Genomic DNA, 17,927 nt, shown 5'->3' with positions numbered 1-17,927 from the left:
GTTTAAGAAAAATGCATAAAAAAACAAAGTTTGAACTTAAATATAAAATTCTGCGATCTGATTTTTTGTCAGCGGTCTTTTATAATTGTTTTTTTGCAAAAAAACAGCTCGTTCCAAGACAAAATATGAAAAAAAGTTGTCAAAACTTTCAATCTGTGAGAGTGCAGCTTTAAGTTTGCAAAGACGTTATATGGAATATTGTACCATATATTCGTCAAGGTACGGAATGCCGTCAGGGCTATCGCGATGAAAGCGCGAAACCAAGAAACTGCGAAAACGAAAACGCGACAGCTCGATAACGAAAACGAGATAATACGACAGAACGATGGTGATAATTTGATATACTATCGTGTTTCCACGATCAAATGGTCGCGTTTTCACCATTGTAATTTCGTGATTGCACTCTTTTATCATTGTAATATCGAGTATCACGTTTCAGATTAACACATTCTCAGGCGATGACCCTAACGGCATTCCGCATAAAGTAACGAACGATTCTTTACATAAAGTACCGGCTCACAAAAACTTTGCATTCGTCTGTTGTTTCACCGATGAACATCCTTTTATTTTGTATATGAATTGAAATACAATATTTATATCATCAAAGTGAAATGGTAGTAGTAGTAGTAGTAGTAGTAGTAGTAGTAGTAGTAGTAGTAGTAGTAGTAGTAGTAGTAGTAGTAGTAGTAGTAGTAGTAGTAGTAGTAGTGGTGGTAGTGGTGGTGGTGGTGGTGGTGGTGGTGGTGGTGGTGGTGGTGGTGGTGGTGGTGGTGGTGGCTGTGGTGGTGGTGGTGGTGGTGGTGGTGGTGGTGGTGGTGATGGTGATGGTGGTGATGGTGTTGGTGGTGGTAGTAGTAGTAGCAGTAGTAGTAGTAGTAGTAGTAGTAGAAGTAATAGTAGTAGTAGTAGTAGTAGTAGTAGTAGTAGTAGTAGTAGTAGTAGTAGTAGTAGTAGTAGTAGTAGTAGTAGTGGTAGTGGTAGTGGTAGTGGTAGTAGTAGTAGTAGTAGTAGTAGTAGTAGTAGTAGTAGTAGTAGTAGTAGTAGTAGTAGTAGTAGTAGTAGTAGTAGTAGTAGTAGTAGTAGTAGTAGTAGTAGTAGTAGTAGTAGTAGTAGTAGTAGTAGTAGTAGTAGAAGTAGTAGTAGTAGTAGTAGTAGTAGTAGTAGTAGAATCAGTCGTAGTAGTAGTATCACTTTTCTACTGATAATATTTCGGCGTGACATTATTAATCATGCATCATGCATTCGTTCAGAACATAACTGGTAAAATATTGCACAAGTTGCTAATATATCTAAGTTGTCAAGTGGCCACCTTGAACATTTTAATCATATAATAAACGTTTTACTCTGTTGTCCGCTAAAAACAAATGAACGTGACAATAAATTTTTTATGACATGCTTCAGGTCAGTAAATGACTTGCAAAACATTTGACAAGTGGGTCTCTTATCTGAATTGGAAGCTTATGCACAGCTTTCGACGCATATCCATCTATTGCTTAATTCTTTTGAGGTTTGCAATGTAATTCAAAGTCTTATTAATGCATCGCAACCTAAAAACTTGAGATTAAATGCAAACAACATGTTGTATCGCATAAACCATGATTTATGATAAACTTGATATGATATAATCTTATCTGATCTCTACGTTTAGCATGTTTCAATTAAAATTGTATCTCAATATAAATATTGAGTTTATACACAACCTGTCGGGTAATAATTAACGTTCTCATGTATTCGTACAATTACTATAACCCATGTGAAAAAATCAAAATAATGCGAAAAGTTAGAGGTTATAAAAAATGTTTCAATGCCACAATAACACTAGGTGCACAACACATCCCCGTAAGCATGCTTACACTCGTGTGAGTCAATTTTCTCGTGATTTCAAACATATAGATGTAAACTAGTAAAACTTTCCTGGATCACAAAGTTCATAAACAAAATCCCACATGTACATACACATACACGTAAACAACAGATTCGTATCCTCTCTTATGGCACAGTGTTATTCATTGACTAAGTTTATCATTTAAGCAACGTAAAAAATCGTTTTCGAAAGTTGTCTCAGCTATAGGTGAATGCGCAGCTTTTGAAAACACACAAAGAGAACTTTCATTTGATAATTGAACAATCGCTTAACAAACATAAAACGCTAGACGAAGTCAATTGAGCGTTTAATATTATAATTTTTGCAATTAGAGTTGAATATGAATACTGTATTTGCTGATGAAGGGTGAAAAGGTTCAACAGTGAAATAAAACAAGTTATAGAAAATAAAGAGGTTCTTTCCAACACAAATTCTATTCACAGGGCTTTCTGATAACATAGCCATCTTCATCCGTGCTCCGGAATAGCCCGTAGGTTAAACTGATTTGCACAGCTAAGTCTGACATAATAATTGGCATTTAACTGTATCAGATGTGGAACATCAAATTTACAAATGTCGTCTGCTTTTGAAAAATATGTTAGTAAAGATGTGGGTCACGTTGCCAGTATTCAACGCAATGTTATTAATTCTTTGAGTCATTTTTCGTTTTCTGCACAAAACAGCACAACAACAAGCGTCAACCCAACTGAACAAATGCATGTGCTTATATAAAAAAAACATGTCAATACAATTTTACAAATACAATGCACAACGAAAAATAATAGAGTTAAACAAAGTTAATGTTGGTCGTACTATGCGTACTTAAACTGTGTTTAACCCACTTGCATTATTTCTGAGGCCAACACAGCTATCCAAACATGCATTGTTTCAATATTTTCACTTTAAAACGCAGTTTCAGTCTGTCTTACTTCAGTGCCCTTATGACCTTGATTACTCAAAGCCGGATCATGCGCATATTTCATTGCTACCATTTTATTTATTTGTTGCGTTATTGTATTTATATACTAGTACATTAGTCCTGTATTTCCTCTTTATATTACCAAGGAATACAACAAATTGAGCTATGTTGTTTTAATTATTCAATATTTTCTATCGAAATGTCCATACATGACTTACATCATTATTTTCAGTCACTGTAATATTCAAAATTGATAGAATCATGTTAGTAAGAAAATGAGGTGATACCAAATATATCGGTAGTAATAGTTATATTTTATAGAATGACTACATGACTGTGAATAGCAATCCACCCCTGCTAACACGCTAGTTATGATTTTAAATTATAAATAAAAAAGTATTAGATATATAACCAATTCAGGTTAACGAAATATGTCTTTAAAAATGATTAAATAAAAGATTGTTAGAAATATATTGACAATACCACTTTGATCTTTGCTCATTTGTTAATTAAGTGTATTGTCTGTCAGATGCACACTCTGTAAAATGCATGTTAGAGTAATTAAATGTACATGCACATTTTCGCCCATTTCAGATAAGCTAGCAATAGCACCAAAACAGTATTACTGCACGTAAGCAATGTATATATAGATTTAATTGGGAACTCAATACTTTTGTATTGTCTTTCAATAAACGTTTTCGAAGTCTATGAATATTGACGTGTTTCAGATAGTGTATTTAAGTGCATGGCAATGTAGTTTTGTGTGCGATTGATTAAACAAAACATGTTCAAAAGCGTATAAAGAATATCTTAATCCAGAGCTCTCATTACTGTATGCGTAATATGAAAGCTACGCAGATGTTGAAGTACATCCTAATTTAAACAAAGCATTTATTTGTAAAGCCGAGTTTGGTAATTTCAAACCAAAATACCCTTGAATAGCTATCGTATAACCTTGAAGCAGTAGTTATCAGTAATTAATGTGTGTTTTATTAACATTATTTACCGGTTTCCGGAAATACATTTTTCGAGGAATAATCTTGATCGGTACGCTTGAGTTTGATTTTATTTAGCCTTGACAAGGGCGAAGCTGAAAAACTCACGATCGCTTTATTTTGATGAGTCATGTGCGGGGCTAATGATGACATACGAATGCATAATCACCATCATCTTAAGAAGATTTTGTTTGCATTGCACATGTTTGTTATTGATCGTTACAAGTCACATGTGGATATATTGTTCTATTAAGGTAACTTCGATTTAAAAATTGGTATATGTTATTTAAGTTAAAGTTAAATGGTTTTCGGAACAACAGTATAAATCAATTTTGTTCTTATTAAAATAGAGACAAAGGGGATTGCAGTGTTAACTTAGCCTGGTACGGTATTTTTTATTAATAATATGCAATAAACAACAATGACGTTAACAAAAAGGTGAGCAATCAAGTAAATATAATTAAACACGAGCACTCTATTAACTAAACAATCACAATAAAACAAAAATTTCAGAAAATAATGAGTTTGAAACTACATATACTGTGTTTTCATATTGTTTTTGTATAATCATAAAGCGCAATAAAGTTATGTATCAGAAGCTATTAATAAACAGTATGTATGTTGAGTGACATTTAGTAGCGGTCGGTCACTTGTGAGTCACAACGTATTATTGTTAACATTGCACACACTAATAAAAATACTTGAATAAGACCAATCTGAGTTTCATAATAACATAAATCATAACAGAAACTTCAGATTTGACTGATTGCAAATAAAACATATTTAAAGCATTGCATGTTAACGAAGTTCACTTGCAAATAAGAGGTAAATGTTATTAATACAAATCATTGATAAGAAAATATTCAACTTCAAATTGACGCCGTTTTCGGTCGACTAGTTAAGACATTTACTTGACAGTGATAACCAATGAATTCCAGAGTCATGTTTGTTAACATATTGGGTAAACCGTAACATATAATATCTAAGCATGTAGAAGTTAATTGTACATGTTTAAGGGAAAAGATGAACATATCTATCATACAACTTGGTGGCACGAATGTTTCCTTGCATTTAGCTGCTTTTTAAGGCACGATCTTCTTAATAAGACAATATGATATATATGTGGAACAGATACAATTCTTACTTAAAATACAGCAATGTGATATGTTTATATATATATATATATATATATATATGTATATATATTGACGAGATGCAAATAAATTGACTCTACTGTCGTACATCCCAATTAACTTGAAAAACACAACATATTTGTCAAAAAATGTCTTGAATTGTATACTGTATATTCATGATATAACTTCATTCAATACCTTTTCAAGCTATAAACTACACATGATGACATACTAGTGTATTACTTTAGCCAAACACAAAATGATTCCGTTTTATTTTGTTCACTGATGGTAAATACTTGCTTTATTACTATTGCTATTATAATTATTTATGTTGTTATTATGGGAGCGTTAGGTTGCAGCTTAAAGAAAAAAATAAACACTGTTAATCAATGTCAATGTTGAAATCAAACGTAATTTAATCTTATTTCAGTTTGGCAGATCATAAGTGTAATGAACCAGGAAATGATCATTGTAATTGTCAATGTCTAACAATTCAGGATTGGATACAGATACAGAGAGCCTGTCATATTTGTTCAGCTTAAAAACTGCTGACAGGAAACTTGTAAAATAACCACCATTTCTTTCAATTGATTTTTTGGTTTGCATTAGGACACCATTCGTTCCAAATTTGTGGGAAAGGATATCAACATAATGAATGAAAGTCGTTGGTCTTGATTCATTAAGCGTTGGACTGGTCTCTTTTCGTCGCCGAAGATTCAGCTGCGACGAAACGATGTAGTAGCCAGGCTGCCGGACAAATATTTCACCTTCGAGCTCCAAGTGGACGCAGTGTTTTGTGTAAAAGGTTCGACCGTTTTTGTTCCACTGGACCTTGTGATGACCTGGAAATAAAATTAAATTAACAAATATATATCACACATAGAAGAAACAAATATCAAATGATTTCTTATATGATTATATTTGTTCTTACCATCTACAATGTCGCTAGGTTTGAACTCCACAATTCCAACTGCTTTAGCTATGGGCTGTTTGTCGTTTGTAACTCTATCACAGCCAGCATACTCGTCCGCTATGTCAATGAGACCTGTATAATGATACAATTACAAAATGTGTAATTGGTGGATATAAGAAATTTTCATACACTAATTATTGACTTTATAAGCGATGCATACATTGCTTATGGATCCTCATTGCATTCATTGGCAAATAAACTTGACCTATACTTACTTTGACCAGAACTGCTGTAGTGATACTGAGCTGCCATTTCCTAAAGAGTAATATGAAGTGTATGACAGACATGATAAATATAAACAAACTGGTATATATGTCTGAGTTTGAGATTGAAGACGAGTCATGTAAAATACTAGTGATCGTAAATTAACTCCCTGCTATGTTTAATTGAATACTTGGCAAATCTATTTTTAAAAACCTAACATGTCTAGTTGAAATTAAACTTTAAGATCAGTGTAGCAGTTTTGATGTGCAAGAATTTTTTATACAATTTTCGATGAAACATAGGGTTTGCAACAGTTTTGGACGAGAATGTCGGTGTCACGTTTAACATCAAATTTGTTGTGTTTCAGTGCATTATTTTTATGGAATTTGAAAGTATTATTTTTTTCTTTTGTAGCATAGAAAAACCTGATAAAGACATGTGCTTTGGTCCGAAGTATTTGATTTGCTTAAATTAACTATGCACTTAATGAGTTACAATTTGAAATAATATCTGAATAATGCTTTCAACAGGTCCACAACACATCCCATCGTCCCTTCGTTTGATAGTAGAACGATTAGCAGCTTCTGGGCCTAGGTTTATGTCAGCATTGAACTTTATTTCGTCGCAAGGAAAGCATGTGAAGCTTTCTTGATGTTTTAAAAATGCTCTTGTTACAGCTAAGGCTATTATCAGAACTAGGAACACAAGCGTTAGGGTGACGGTTGCTACTATACAAATAATAGATACTTGTTTTGAAAAGATGCGATTGCATTTACCGGACCCCTGAAAAAGTAACACACTCTGTAAACAATACATTACACAAACCTTAATTCAGTCGATGCAGTCCATTGTTTGTTTTACCTTGAAAAGTTATAGCAAAACAATACATTACACATTATTAACGTACACTTATTATTTGCTTATAACCATCGGCTCTGTCAAGTTTCTAATTTTCAAGATAATCTGTATTAGTAAAATCAACCAAAACACAACATTTAAAATATAATTAATAAAACGCACCCTCTTGTTGTGTGTAGGCTTGTGACCGTTAGACATCATGCTCTGAGTTCAGTAAAGATGTTGATGCTTTTCCCCTGCTTGTTGTGCGTGCGCTACGATTTAACTGATATCTGAACAGTGCTGATGTCTTGCAAGAATTGTGTTCAGCCTGCATAAGGAGTATAAACACGTCTGATCCAACAATAATTTAAGCTAATAGCATATCCGACATAAGATTTCCTGTTCTTGTGCAATGAGAGATTCGTATGAGTTTATCAGAATCGTCGTGAATGCCGTTCTATTAGCGTTCATAATATTATGATGATTTGATATGTAATTAGCTATTCGTAGGAGAAAATCCAAAACATGGCATGTGGTACATTTGACGTATCTGTATACTCAAATCGATAAAGATCTCAATAATAAATTAGTTTATTAGATTTGGTCAGCCATCGTAGGAAATACAAAAATGGATAAGTGTTGACGTTGTCAGTTTCCCTGAGACTAATCTCTAATAAAGGTAAAAATATAAAAATAAAACACTTCCATAAGCGGTCTAGTCTCAGTGATGTTTTTATCGCATTTTAAAGGCAACGACCTTGATCCCACGGTTGTTGAAGTCAGTCTGGACCAAAATCAAGATGAGGAAGTCACGGAAATGAACAAAATGCTAGGAGTGTATACATGTTCTGCACTGTTATCTTGTTTAAATAATGAGTCTCTTTCTGTCTGATGTGTTTTGTTTTACACGTCCAAAGGAGATTTTCAATTACTGTTATACCATATAACATAAAGTAAACCTTAATGTCATTGCTTTGTTGTTTTAAGTTATGAACGGTTAAGGCATTTACGACGTGTTTAAACATCTCTACTTTTGTATAATAAATTATTTTATTCTCAAAATATCATAAGTATATAATGTATCTTGTGATGTTGTTTTTTTTAACAAACACACGCCTACATAGAAGACTATATATATATATATGATAACATGAATCTTTAAAAACATGTTTTTATGAAGTTTTGGGGTTCAATATTTAGCAAGCGTAATAAACACATCCGTTACAATAGTTATGTGTAGGTGTAATAAGGAATTCAGGAACTTTGACATAATAAGATTTTATCAGACATTAAATCAAAATGCATTATTTTTTTACGGAAATGTCAATGAAAAGCTAATATTATGTTTTTATGGTAAAATAGTAAAATAAAAAAAAATAAAAAAAAACAGCAGCTTTGTGGTGATTGCTGGTATTTTAAGAAAGAAACAAATCAGCAATAAGCCTTTCCAGCCCACTTTTGTATTTTTTGCGCAGCTCGTTTACAATGATGTTGAGAAGCAAATGCAAAATAACCATACGAACAAGCATTAAACCCAGAGGTATCAAATTCGGTGTTGATATTTTCCTGATAATCAATCGATCGGTTAATCATCCAAGCAATCAATCGTTTTGTCAAATAATCAATCAATCGTACAGACAATCCTTTAGATACCTTTAATTCAGACCAAACATGACTTTGCCACTCTTAGAAAAAATAGTTTGTGATTGGTTCTTTTCATAGTGCTAATCACTGGCTACAAATGATGATATCTGGTGTTACCTCCCACATGTTCCTAATAATATTGAGATTTTTTTTTGCATTTAAAAATTATTTTGTTAACCATTTAAACATAACGGAAGTTTAATTTTTGCCTTAATACGTGCATTAAAGAAAGTTATTTAAATTGCTTTGCGTTAGTCTTATTCATTTCTTTAATTTGATAATTATACAACCGCTCTAAACCGCTCGTGAATAAGTTTAATAACTCGAGTTGCGGGTTTAATTGCGTTTTAAATAAGGCTGCTTATCTTGTTATGTTAGTGTATGACACAATAGAAGATTAAGTGAATGTGGCTTAACGCTTAATTAAACATCACTTATATCCAAATGACTTCCTAAATGCATTACCTCTTAAACATTTTTAATCATACTATTATTGCGTAATATAAAAGAATTATGAAAACAGTATAAAACAATAATTTTGGCCGTAAAGTCAGCAAATTGACTGTACGGTAAGCGTAGTGGCTAGTATACTGGCTTCCCACCAATGCCTATATCAAAAACTAAAAGAGAAGTACAGAAGTCGAAGGTTTAAAAAATTCGAAAAGTCGGAAAGTCCGCACTGGTTCGATTTCCGGTCTACGGAATATCCGGAATCCCAATTAAACAAACCAGGCCCTCGAACAATTTAGTTCAGGAGGTCTGAATTGGTAAGACTGAACGACATGTAAACCAATGGAAATTTTCAGTTGTTGCATCATTATTCATTCACTAAATAAGCTGATAGAGTACATCGATGTCTGTAAATGTGTCATGACCTTTTGTTAAATATTTAAATGATATTTAAATATGCTCACCCCACCACTGTACTCGTTAAAAGACTTTTTATTATTTCCTCGTATTATAAGGTCTCAAAATAATTTGCACATTATTTTTTATCGCAATAATTGGGTATTTATAAACTTTGGCCTTTGTTACTGTTACCATTACTACTACTACTACTACTACTACTACTACTACTATTACTACTACTACTACTACTGCTACTACTACTACTACTACTACTACTACTACTACTACTGCTACTACTACTACTACTACTACTACTACTACTACTACTACTACTACTACTACTACTACTACTACTACTACTACTACTACTACTACTACTACTACTACTACTACTACTTCTACTACTACTACTACTACTACTACTACTACTACTACTACTTTTTCCACTACTACTACTACCAGCACCAAAACCACAACCACCACTAGCACCACCACCACCACTACTACTACTACTACTACAACTACTACTACTACAACTTCTAATACTACTACTACAACTACTACCTCTACTACCACTACTACTACTACTACTACTACTACTACTACTACTACTACTACTACTACTACTGCTACTACTACTACTACTTCTTCCACTACAGCCACCACCACTATCACAACCACCACCACCACCACCATCACAACAACAACTATTAATTCTACTACTACTACTACTAATATTACTACTGCTACTACGACCACCACCACCACCACCACCACCACCACCACCACCACCACTACTACTACTACTACTACTGCTACTACTACTACTAATACTACTACTACTACTACTACTACTACTACTACTACTACTACTACTACTACTACTACTACTACTACTACTACTACTACTACTACTACTACTACTACTACTACTACTACTACTACTACTACTACTACTACTACTACTACTACTACTACTACTACTACTACTACTACTACTACTACTACTACTACTACTACTACTACTACTACTACTACTGCTGCTGCTGCTACTACTACTACTACTACTACTACTTCTACTACTACAACAACTACTACTACAACTACTACCATTACTACTACCACTACTACTACCACTACTACTGCTGCTACTATTACGACTGCTACTACTTATAATTTAGTATAATAAAATAGTAATTATTTGCAGTACTATGACTTAAAATACTATTTTTCTAAAGCAGCTTTGCTAATTCTTAATATAGAGTGCTTATCCTGCTATTTGACATTTAGATAAAACATTCCTGTTAAAAGTTAGTTACCCTGCCACTTAACACGGGCCGGGAATGTCCAGCATAGCGAAAAACGCTACTCGAAATCAATAGAGCAATACTATCTTTTCAAATATAACCTGCCAAATCAGACAACGCATTGATTGCATAAAAATATGCATGAAACCTATCTTTAAAAAAAAGGTTTGAGGTAGGTACTTTAATACGCATTATATAGTTCTTGCAAAAAGAATTAAAAAACGGCATTGGAACTAAAAACAATTATAGTTTAAACCGTAGCGCATGCGGCGCATAAATTTAACCAAAATCAGTATGGCAGTTTAGTTCACGTTTTCAACGCTTAAATTGTTCAATTAATTTAACTCAATTTTTCGTTAACAAATAGTTCAGATTTTCATTCAGGTATAACCAAATGAAAGCACTTATTAAGTTCAATAGTTTTGCATTAACCTAGCTGTTTGAGATATGATTACTTCACTTTATTTTGTTTAAATCAAATGCAATTTAACGGACATTTAAGGAAATGAATGTGTTAGAAGTATATATCTTTATTTGAGTCTCGTCCATATGCATACTAAAGGTTACATGCAATACATAAAACAAGTATATGGCCATTCTATACAGAATTACAAGAGACTTTTTGCAAATACACAGAACAAATGATTACAAAATAAAATAGGTGAAGTAAGTGTAAAGCTAGAAATAGTAGTTTTTCCAATCTAAAACAGTCTTTTTACAATGAAAAATGTATGGAAAATAATAAGCAAATTGTAATTTATCAAAGTCCAATTGAGTCAAAGATTTGACCTAGATGCAATGCCCTGGCTACTGTTGTTTGTGTCATAAACCAATGTCTAAATAACTGATGTTAAATCCTCAAAATATAAAATATATTTACCAAAGTTCCAAATTACGTGGACATCCCTGTAAAATCAAAAGTTTCGCTTTATAGAAAAATGTCTATCTCATTCAAGAGTAGCGATCGCATAGCAAGAGACTTACATTTAGTTCGTTCTTGATTAACAATGAAATATTAAACGACCTCCTTGATTGAAACACAAAATCACACTGTTAGTTTAGAGCATCCGTCTCAATGGATAGTTTTAACACGACTGACAATCATAGAAACCACCTTGAATACCCCACCTGTTCATATTGGACTACAATAAATTGCGCTGTCAATTTAAATCAGATTCAAAGGGTGTAGTTAAAAGTTAATTTGAAGCTAGTTATGATTATTTTGTCAAGAAAAGAATAGTACCAAGTACCAAGTACCAATTTGTCAAATGTAGTAAGCTGGGTAAATTACCAACTGGTTTTACTGAATAACCACACAATTTACGAGTTTTACGTGGGTATAAGATAAGCCTTATCAAATCATGCTCTTTTGTTAAACCGTCTACGATCGACCAGTCTGGCTATATACTTGAAAAAAGATTATTGTTTGGTGTAATTAAAACGCGGGACAACTAATTTCAATATGTTCGGTATATTGACAGTAATATCAGATACCATGCTGAGTAATAGGGTAGAACATTACCCTCAAAAGTCATTGATTGAAAACTTCAAAATATGAAAGCGTTATCTTTATTTACATTTTAGCTCGACTATTCGAAGAATATGGAGAGCTATACTACTCACCCAAACGTCGGCGTCGGCTTCGGCGTCGGCGTCGGTTTCGGCGTCACACCTTGGTTAAGGTTTTACATGCAAGCACACATAGGTTATACCTCAGCAATTACTTGAGGTATATCATTGAGACTTTAAACAGTGGTACCTACCTACTGTATTACCCAAGTTAGAAAACTTTAATTTGCATTTAATGCAAATAATAGGCCTTCATTATTCGACTTAGAAATTCTGGGTAAGGTTTTGCATGCAAGCACACATAGGTTAATATCTCATCAACTACTTGAGGTATTGCATTGATACCAGATACAATGGTACTCAACCATCCAACCTACTTAATTAACCATCTAAGATAACTCTTCTTTGCATTGAATACAAATAATTGCCCTTTATTATTCAACTTCCTGGTTAAGGTTTTGCGTGCAAGCACACATAGGTTTATATCTCAGCAACTACTGAAGGTATTGCATTGGGACTTTATACAGTGGCACTCAACCATCCAACCTACTAAATTAACCAAGTTAGATAATTCTTGTTTGCATTTAATGCAAATAATTGCTCTTTATTATTCGACTTAAAAAATCTGGTTAAGGTTTTGCGTGCAAACACACATAGGTTAATATCTCTGCAACTACTTAAGGTATTGCATTCAGACTTAAAACAATGGTCTTATGTCGATGTATCGATATATCAGTATTTTTAAATTTTATAAACGTTTATGAAATATTTCTTCATGAAGCTGCTTTATTTTTACTTGTTTTAAATGCCATTGATATCACTTAGATCTTTGCATATTTATCAGTTTATGGTTATGACTGGGAACTGCAAACAATCTTTATAATGATTAAAATAGTATGCACCATATTTGCCTCTTTCAGTTTACCCAGCAATTTCGCTTTAACATTTTTTCTGCACTTAAGCAGTATATTTGTAAAATATATAAACATCAATACTTTACTTTTTATGATCCTATAATAAACTCTTTCGATGTTTGAAGAAAGGCTTTGGTATTCAATGTTGACAGATAATTGACAGATAATTGATTACACTGCCTTGTCAGGGAAGAATGAGTGAGTTTTGAAAAAGCATATTGGTATAAGCGAATAAAGCAATATATTTAATATTGTGGCTATTGTACAGCATTTCGAATTAGAGTGACACTTTCATTTAAAATCAATGCATACACATGTATTACAAACATCAATTTTGATTATTAAACCTTTAACTAGTTACTAAATAATGCATTTATGGAGAATATTAATTAGTGATAACAAGATTTTGACCGCGTATTTAATAGCAGAAAGCGCAAAAATATTAAATGATTGGTGAATGCTAAAAGATTTACTGTGGTCTACTATAGTGTCATAAGGTAGAAATTCAGTGTTTTATGCTAATTTCGTTCAATTTAAACTTAGTATCCTTCATAAGAACCATTGTTTTAGACATTTCATCAACCTTTTTGCGATATTGAAACAATGGTATCAATTATGGTAAATCTTATTTGGGAGAAAGCGTGCATCTTTAAATATGTTCTAAGGCAGCACATATATAGAAATGTGAAATCCTGGTGTAAAAAGGCATTTATTTTGTTAATATAATGGGAAAACCGAGTTCGTCATTTCAAACAGAGGTTTGGGTCGTGCTTTTTTGCCCTTAATTGTTGATATTTTTTAAATGTTCGTCTACTGGGCTTGTACCTGTATTTTCCATTGTCTTATAAATAACCAAAAACCGCTTTTCTTATACTTTGACGTAGATAGATTAATCGGAATGACGAACATTTGATCTTGTCAGACGTGTTGTTTTCACGATGATAGCCTGTAGAGTAAACACTGCTTAAATGAACGAATGAAACTGCATGATTAGATCTGGTGGAAGCAGTTTGTATGTGGTCTACTTTCATGCAAAAAATCATGTTAAAGAAATGTCTGTGACACAATCGTGAAATTGTCTTCTGTATGTCTCTTTTGTGTGATCGAATACCAACCCAACTGAAACGGTGGTGTTTTTTTAAATATTTGTTTATCGATCAAATTATAATCAATGTGTATTCAACAAACAATTATCAAGAACTAGTTGCATGAAGAAATAATGAAACGATTGTCAAGCTTGTGTTAAAAGATGTCATGTAATAGGCATGCAAATTAACCTACAGGAACACGTACTATAAAAAACAGACACGAACATATTTATTTTTTTAGATTAAAATCAAGTCAATATTTGTTTATTATCGGATATCATATGATATATCACTCATAATATATTTGAAAATATTTACTCACGATTTCATTTAATAAATAACAATAGAATCAACCTTTGTTATATTTTAAATATTACATATACATCACTATAATGACACTGAATGATAGGCACATTGGTCTGAGAAAATAAGACAAAATATGCAAACGCTGAAAGCATTGAAAAGCTGTCGGCGCGACAAGAGTGGAATTAATGTTTTACACTTCTGTTACAGTGCAAAACAATAAATTTCATTTTTTTAGTTGACCCCAATATGTTACCGATAAGTGCATATCAGTACCTAAAAGTACCACAGGTTATGTTATTGATGACATTTTAAATTATTTTTTCTAGTTTTATTACAGTTATTATTTAAGCCTTATGTACTAGGATATATGAACATTGCTTTCATCATGCAAGTTAACTTCGAGTGAAAAGTTTATTAGATAAATATGATATTGGCTTAAAACATTTTAACCATTTGTAGTCAATGACATGTAAGATAAGAATAAATACATTTCCATTTTCTTCGTAATTAACTAAAATTATTGTTCCTCACCAAACTGTATTTATAATTCGGCTTGCTTTCAAATTTACAAAACAACTATGAACACGACGATCAATAGCACCTCTCCCCGAGTTAAACTTTCTAAATGCCACTTATTAAGTTTTTTGGTATTGAAACGAGATGAGTGGTTGCCATAATTAGATGTTCTTTACTACGTAAATACTATTATTGAATCTAAGATTAAATCAATGAAGTTTTATACTTACAACGGCATATAAACGTATAGGCTCTTGTTGATGTAGTTTTTGTTTGTTTGTAATGCCTGTTTAACCTTCTTAGTTTCAGTGAACGTAGCTTCGACATTTTGAGGAGGGTGTACTTATCTGGGGGAAATTCATCTATATTAATATGGAAGTCTTTCTAGATTCTTATATGTTTTATCACAGAAATGCCTAGGTAAGAGAAAAATAATTCAAATTGACACGATAAAACAGTTGTAGATATTACTCACTTTGCTATCGCAATTATTTACTTATAAACATTGTTTACGACACAAGCATAACACAACATCACACAACTAGGAATAAGACTTGGAAAAATTGGCAACTGTTTTCACATTGCAAGATTAAAATATTGAATCTGTGACTTCGGGCTCGTTCGGCAACATCAGTAACGTTTTGATTTTTCTGTATGGGATGCTTAATTCTAATGTCGGAAGGATCGGAATGATCATACCCGCACTGAGCGAGCTCTCTGAATTCGACACTAGTTTTTGAAACGAAACTAGTTGCAAATCAAAGTAAACTTACATTTAATGTTAATTCATCTCCTTATACGTCTCCACAGAATAAAAACCAAACCGTCTATGTGATAAGTCCTCCCACTGGTCTCAGAAGCTACAATCACAAACATACCTGTTGCCTTTACCTTAAACGTGTGGTGTTGCCAATAACATATCAAGTGAAGAATCGAGTCCCGCATTTTATTTTATACTGAGCCAAATAACCGTGCAAGAGAACAAATGCACGAGAAACAAAAATCCCGCCCAAACCAAACCGGGTTTTTATACAACACTAATAAATATAAACAAAGTTTAACAGGTGTGCACATATTCACACAAGTCCACACCCTAGACCATCACCATGACTGCTATGCTTTGATATTGTCGGCACAATAACAATTACTACAAATGTTAGATGTTAAAATTATTTTTGAAAACCCATGCTAAGCTTCCAATTTGAATAAGGTCAAGATATTGCAAAATATACCAACTACATTAAATGTACATGTCAGCAATACATATAAAATCCAATATTTGAGTTAAATTCCTTAAATAACTGTGCCACCGCTGAAGTAAATGCCGCAGGCCATACAGCACTGCGGCATGATGCATTTTTTTGTATTCACTTGATATTCTTGATATTTGATACTTGATATTTCAACTAATTCATAAACATGTTGAAAGGCGACATTATGTCAGGGAAAGTTTATCAGCTCTTAATATATATATATACCAATCATCATATCATAGTCTTTAAAGCGCTGCCTCTCTGATATCAGATTTGTTAATTTATAATAGTATGCCATAGTGTATAATAATGTGTGTATGATATTAAATCCTTATTAACATTTGCTTTAAATACACGCGGTATATTTTACGGGACCTAACCCTTATTTAAATTTAAGGCTAAGCATAGGTTTTCACTAATAGTGTGGACAGCAAAGAAGCAAATCATCATGACGATCACCATCATAAAGTACGCATCACAATTTTAATAGTTTTACTTAAAACTAACACCTTGTTGTATAGTGTTATAGTGTAAGTGTTCGCAGTAGTTGCTATATTAGCAACAGTGTTATATACAGCAGCAGTGACAGCAGGAGAAGTTGAAGACATTTCACTGTAGTGACAAAATTAAAACATAGCAGTAAGGGTTATGCCCGAGAGGGTGTGGTATTGTGTTGAATATGTGCAAACTTGGTAAACTTTGTTTCTATTTAAATTGACATTGTTTCTCGTGCATTTGTTCTCGTGTACAGTACTTTGATTCGATTCGTCACTCGATGTTTAATTGGCAACACAACACGTTTAAGGTAAGGTAAATATCAGTGTAAGGTCTTGAGATAATTATCAGTGGAGGGAAATACGATATAAACGATGTTTTGTATAATGGAGACGGATATGGAAATAAATCAACATTACAAATTAAACTCGTGTAAACCTCTGAGAGATCGTTTTATGCGGGTATGATCATTCTAACCCAGGATTAGACATTAAACGTTAGAATATCATACAGAAGAACCAAGATGCTACTGATGTGGCTAAACGAGCACAAAGTCAAAGATTAAATCTATTCATCTGATAACCTGAATTGTTTTGCTAGTTACAAGCCTTATTCCTAGTTAGGTCTTGTTGTGTTATGCAACAATGTTAGTAAATAATTGTGATAACAAAGTGAGAATTGTCGCAGGCCAATGTGCCTATCATACAGTGTCATTTACGTAATATTGACTTGAATTGACTTGACTTAAAAATAAAACATCTGGTCTGTTCTTGTCTGCATTATTGTTTCATTTATTGTTCATGCAAATATTTCCTGATTACTGTATGTTTAAGACAATACATCTAAACCGATATTAAAACACACCACCGGTTGTGTGTAGGTGGTATTCTATCACACACATGCTACAATTGACCTGAAATGTACAGTTGTTGTAAAATATTACAACTGAGTGTCAGAAATGTCAAGATTTTCGTATGATAAGGCCGTTAGTACAAATTGATTTCACCAGATATACTCATGTAGTTCATTCGAAAGAAATGCATTACTGCAATTTTTTG

General features: G+C 32.8%; 1 protein-coding gene across 3 annotated transcripts in view; it reads right to left on the bottom strand.

The window, feature by feature from the left end:
- Positions 1-4,224: 4,224 nt before the first annotated feature.
- The window catches only part of LOC128222470 (uncharacterized), a 37,988-nt gene continuing 24,285 nt past the window's right edge, over positions 4,225-17,927 (bottom strand). For 2 of the 3 annotated variants that reach the window (XM_052931483.1, XM_052931484.1), the window contains 4 exons: positions 7,109-7,256; positions 6,100-6,139; positions 5,843-5,956; positions 4,225-5,753 (listed from right to left, as the gene is read on the bottom strand). In XM_052931483.1, the coding sequence (XP_052787443.1) occupies positions 5,338-5,753; positions 5,843-5,956; positions 6,100-6,139; positions 7,109-7,147 (609 nt within the window). In that variant the 5' untranslated portion in view covers positions 7,148-7,256 and the 3' untranslated portion in view covers positions 4,225-5,337. The remainder of the gene's footprint in view (positions 5,754-5,842; positions 5,957-6,099; positions 6,140-7,108; positions 7,257-17,927) is intronic. The other variant, XM_052931485.1, reaches the window with a different exon arrangement.

This window comes from Mya arenaria, chromosome 16 (genome assembly GCF_026914265.1).
Source record: "Mya arenaria isolate MELC-2E11 chromosome 16, ASM2691426v1".
NCBI classification, from domain to species: Eukaryota; Metazoa; Mollusca; class Bivalvia; order Myida; family Myidae; genus Mya; species Mya arenaria.
This window is presented reverse-complemented; position numbering and strand designations above follow the sequence as displayed.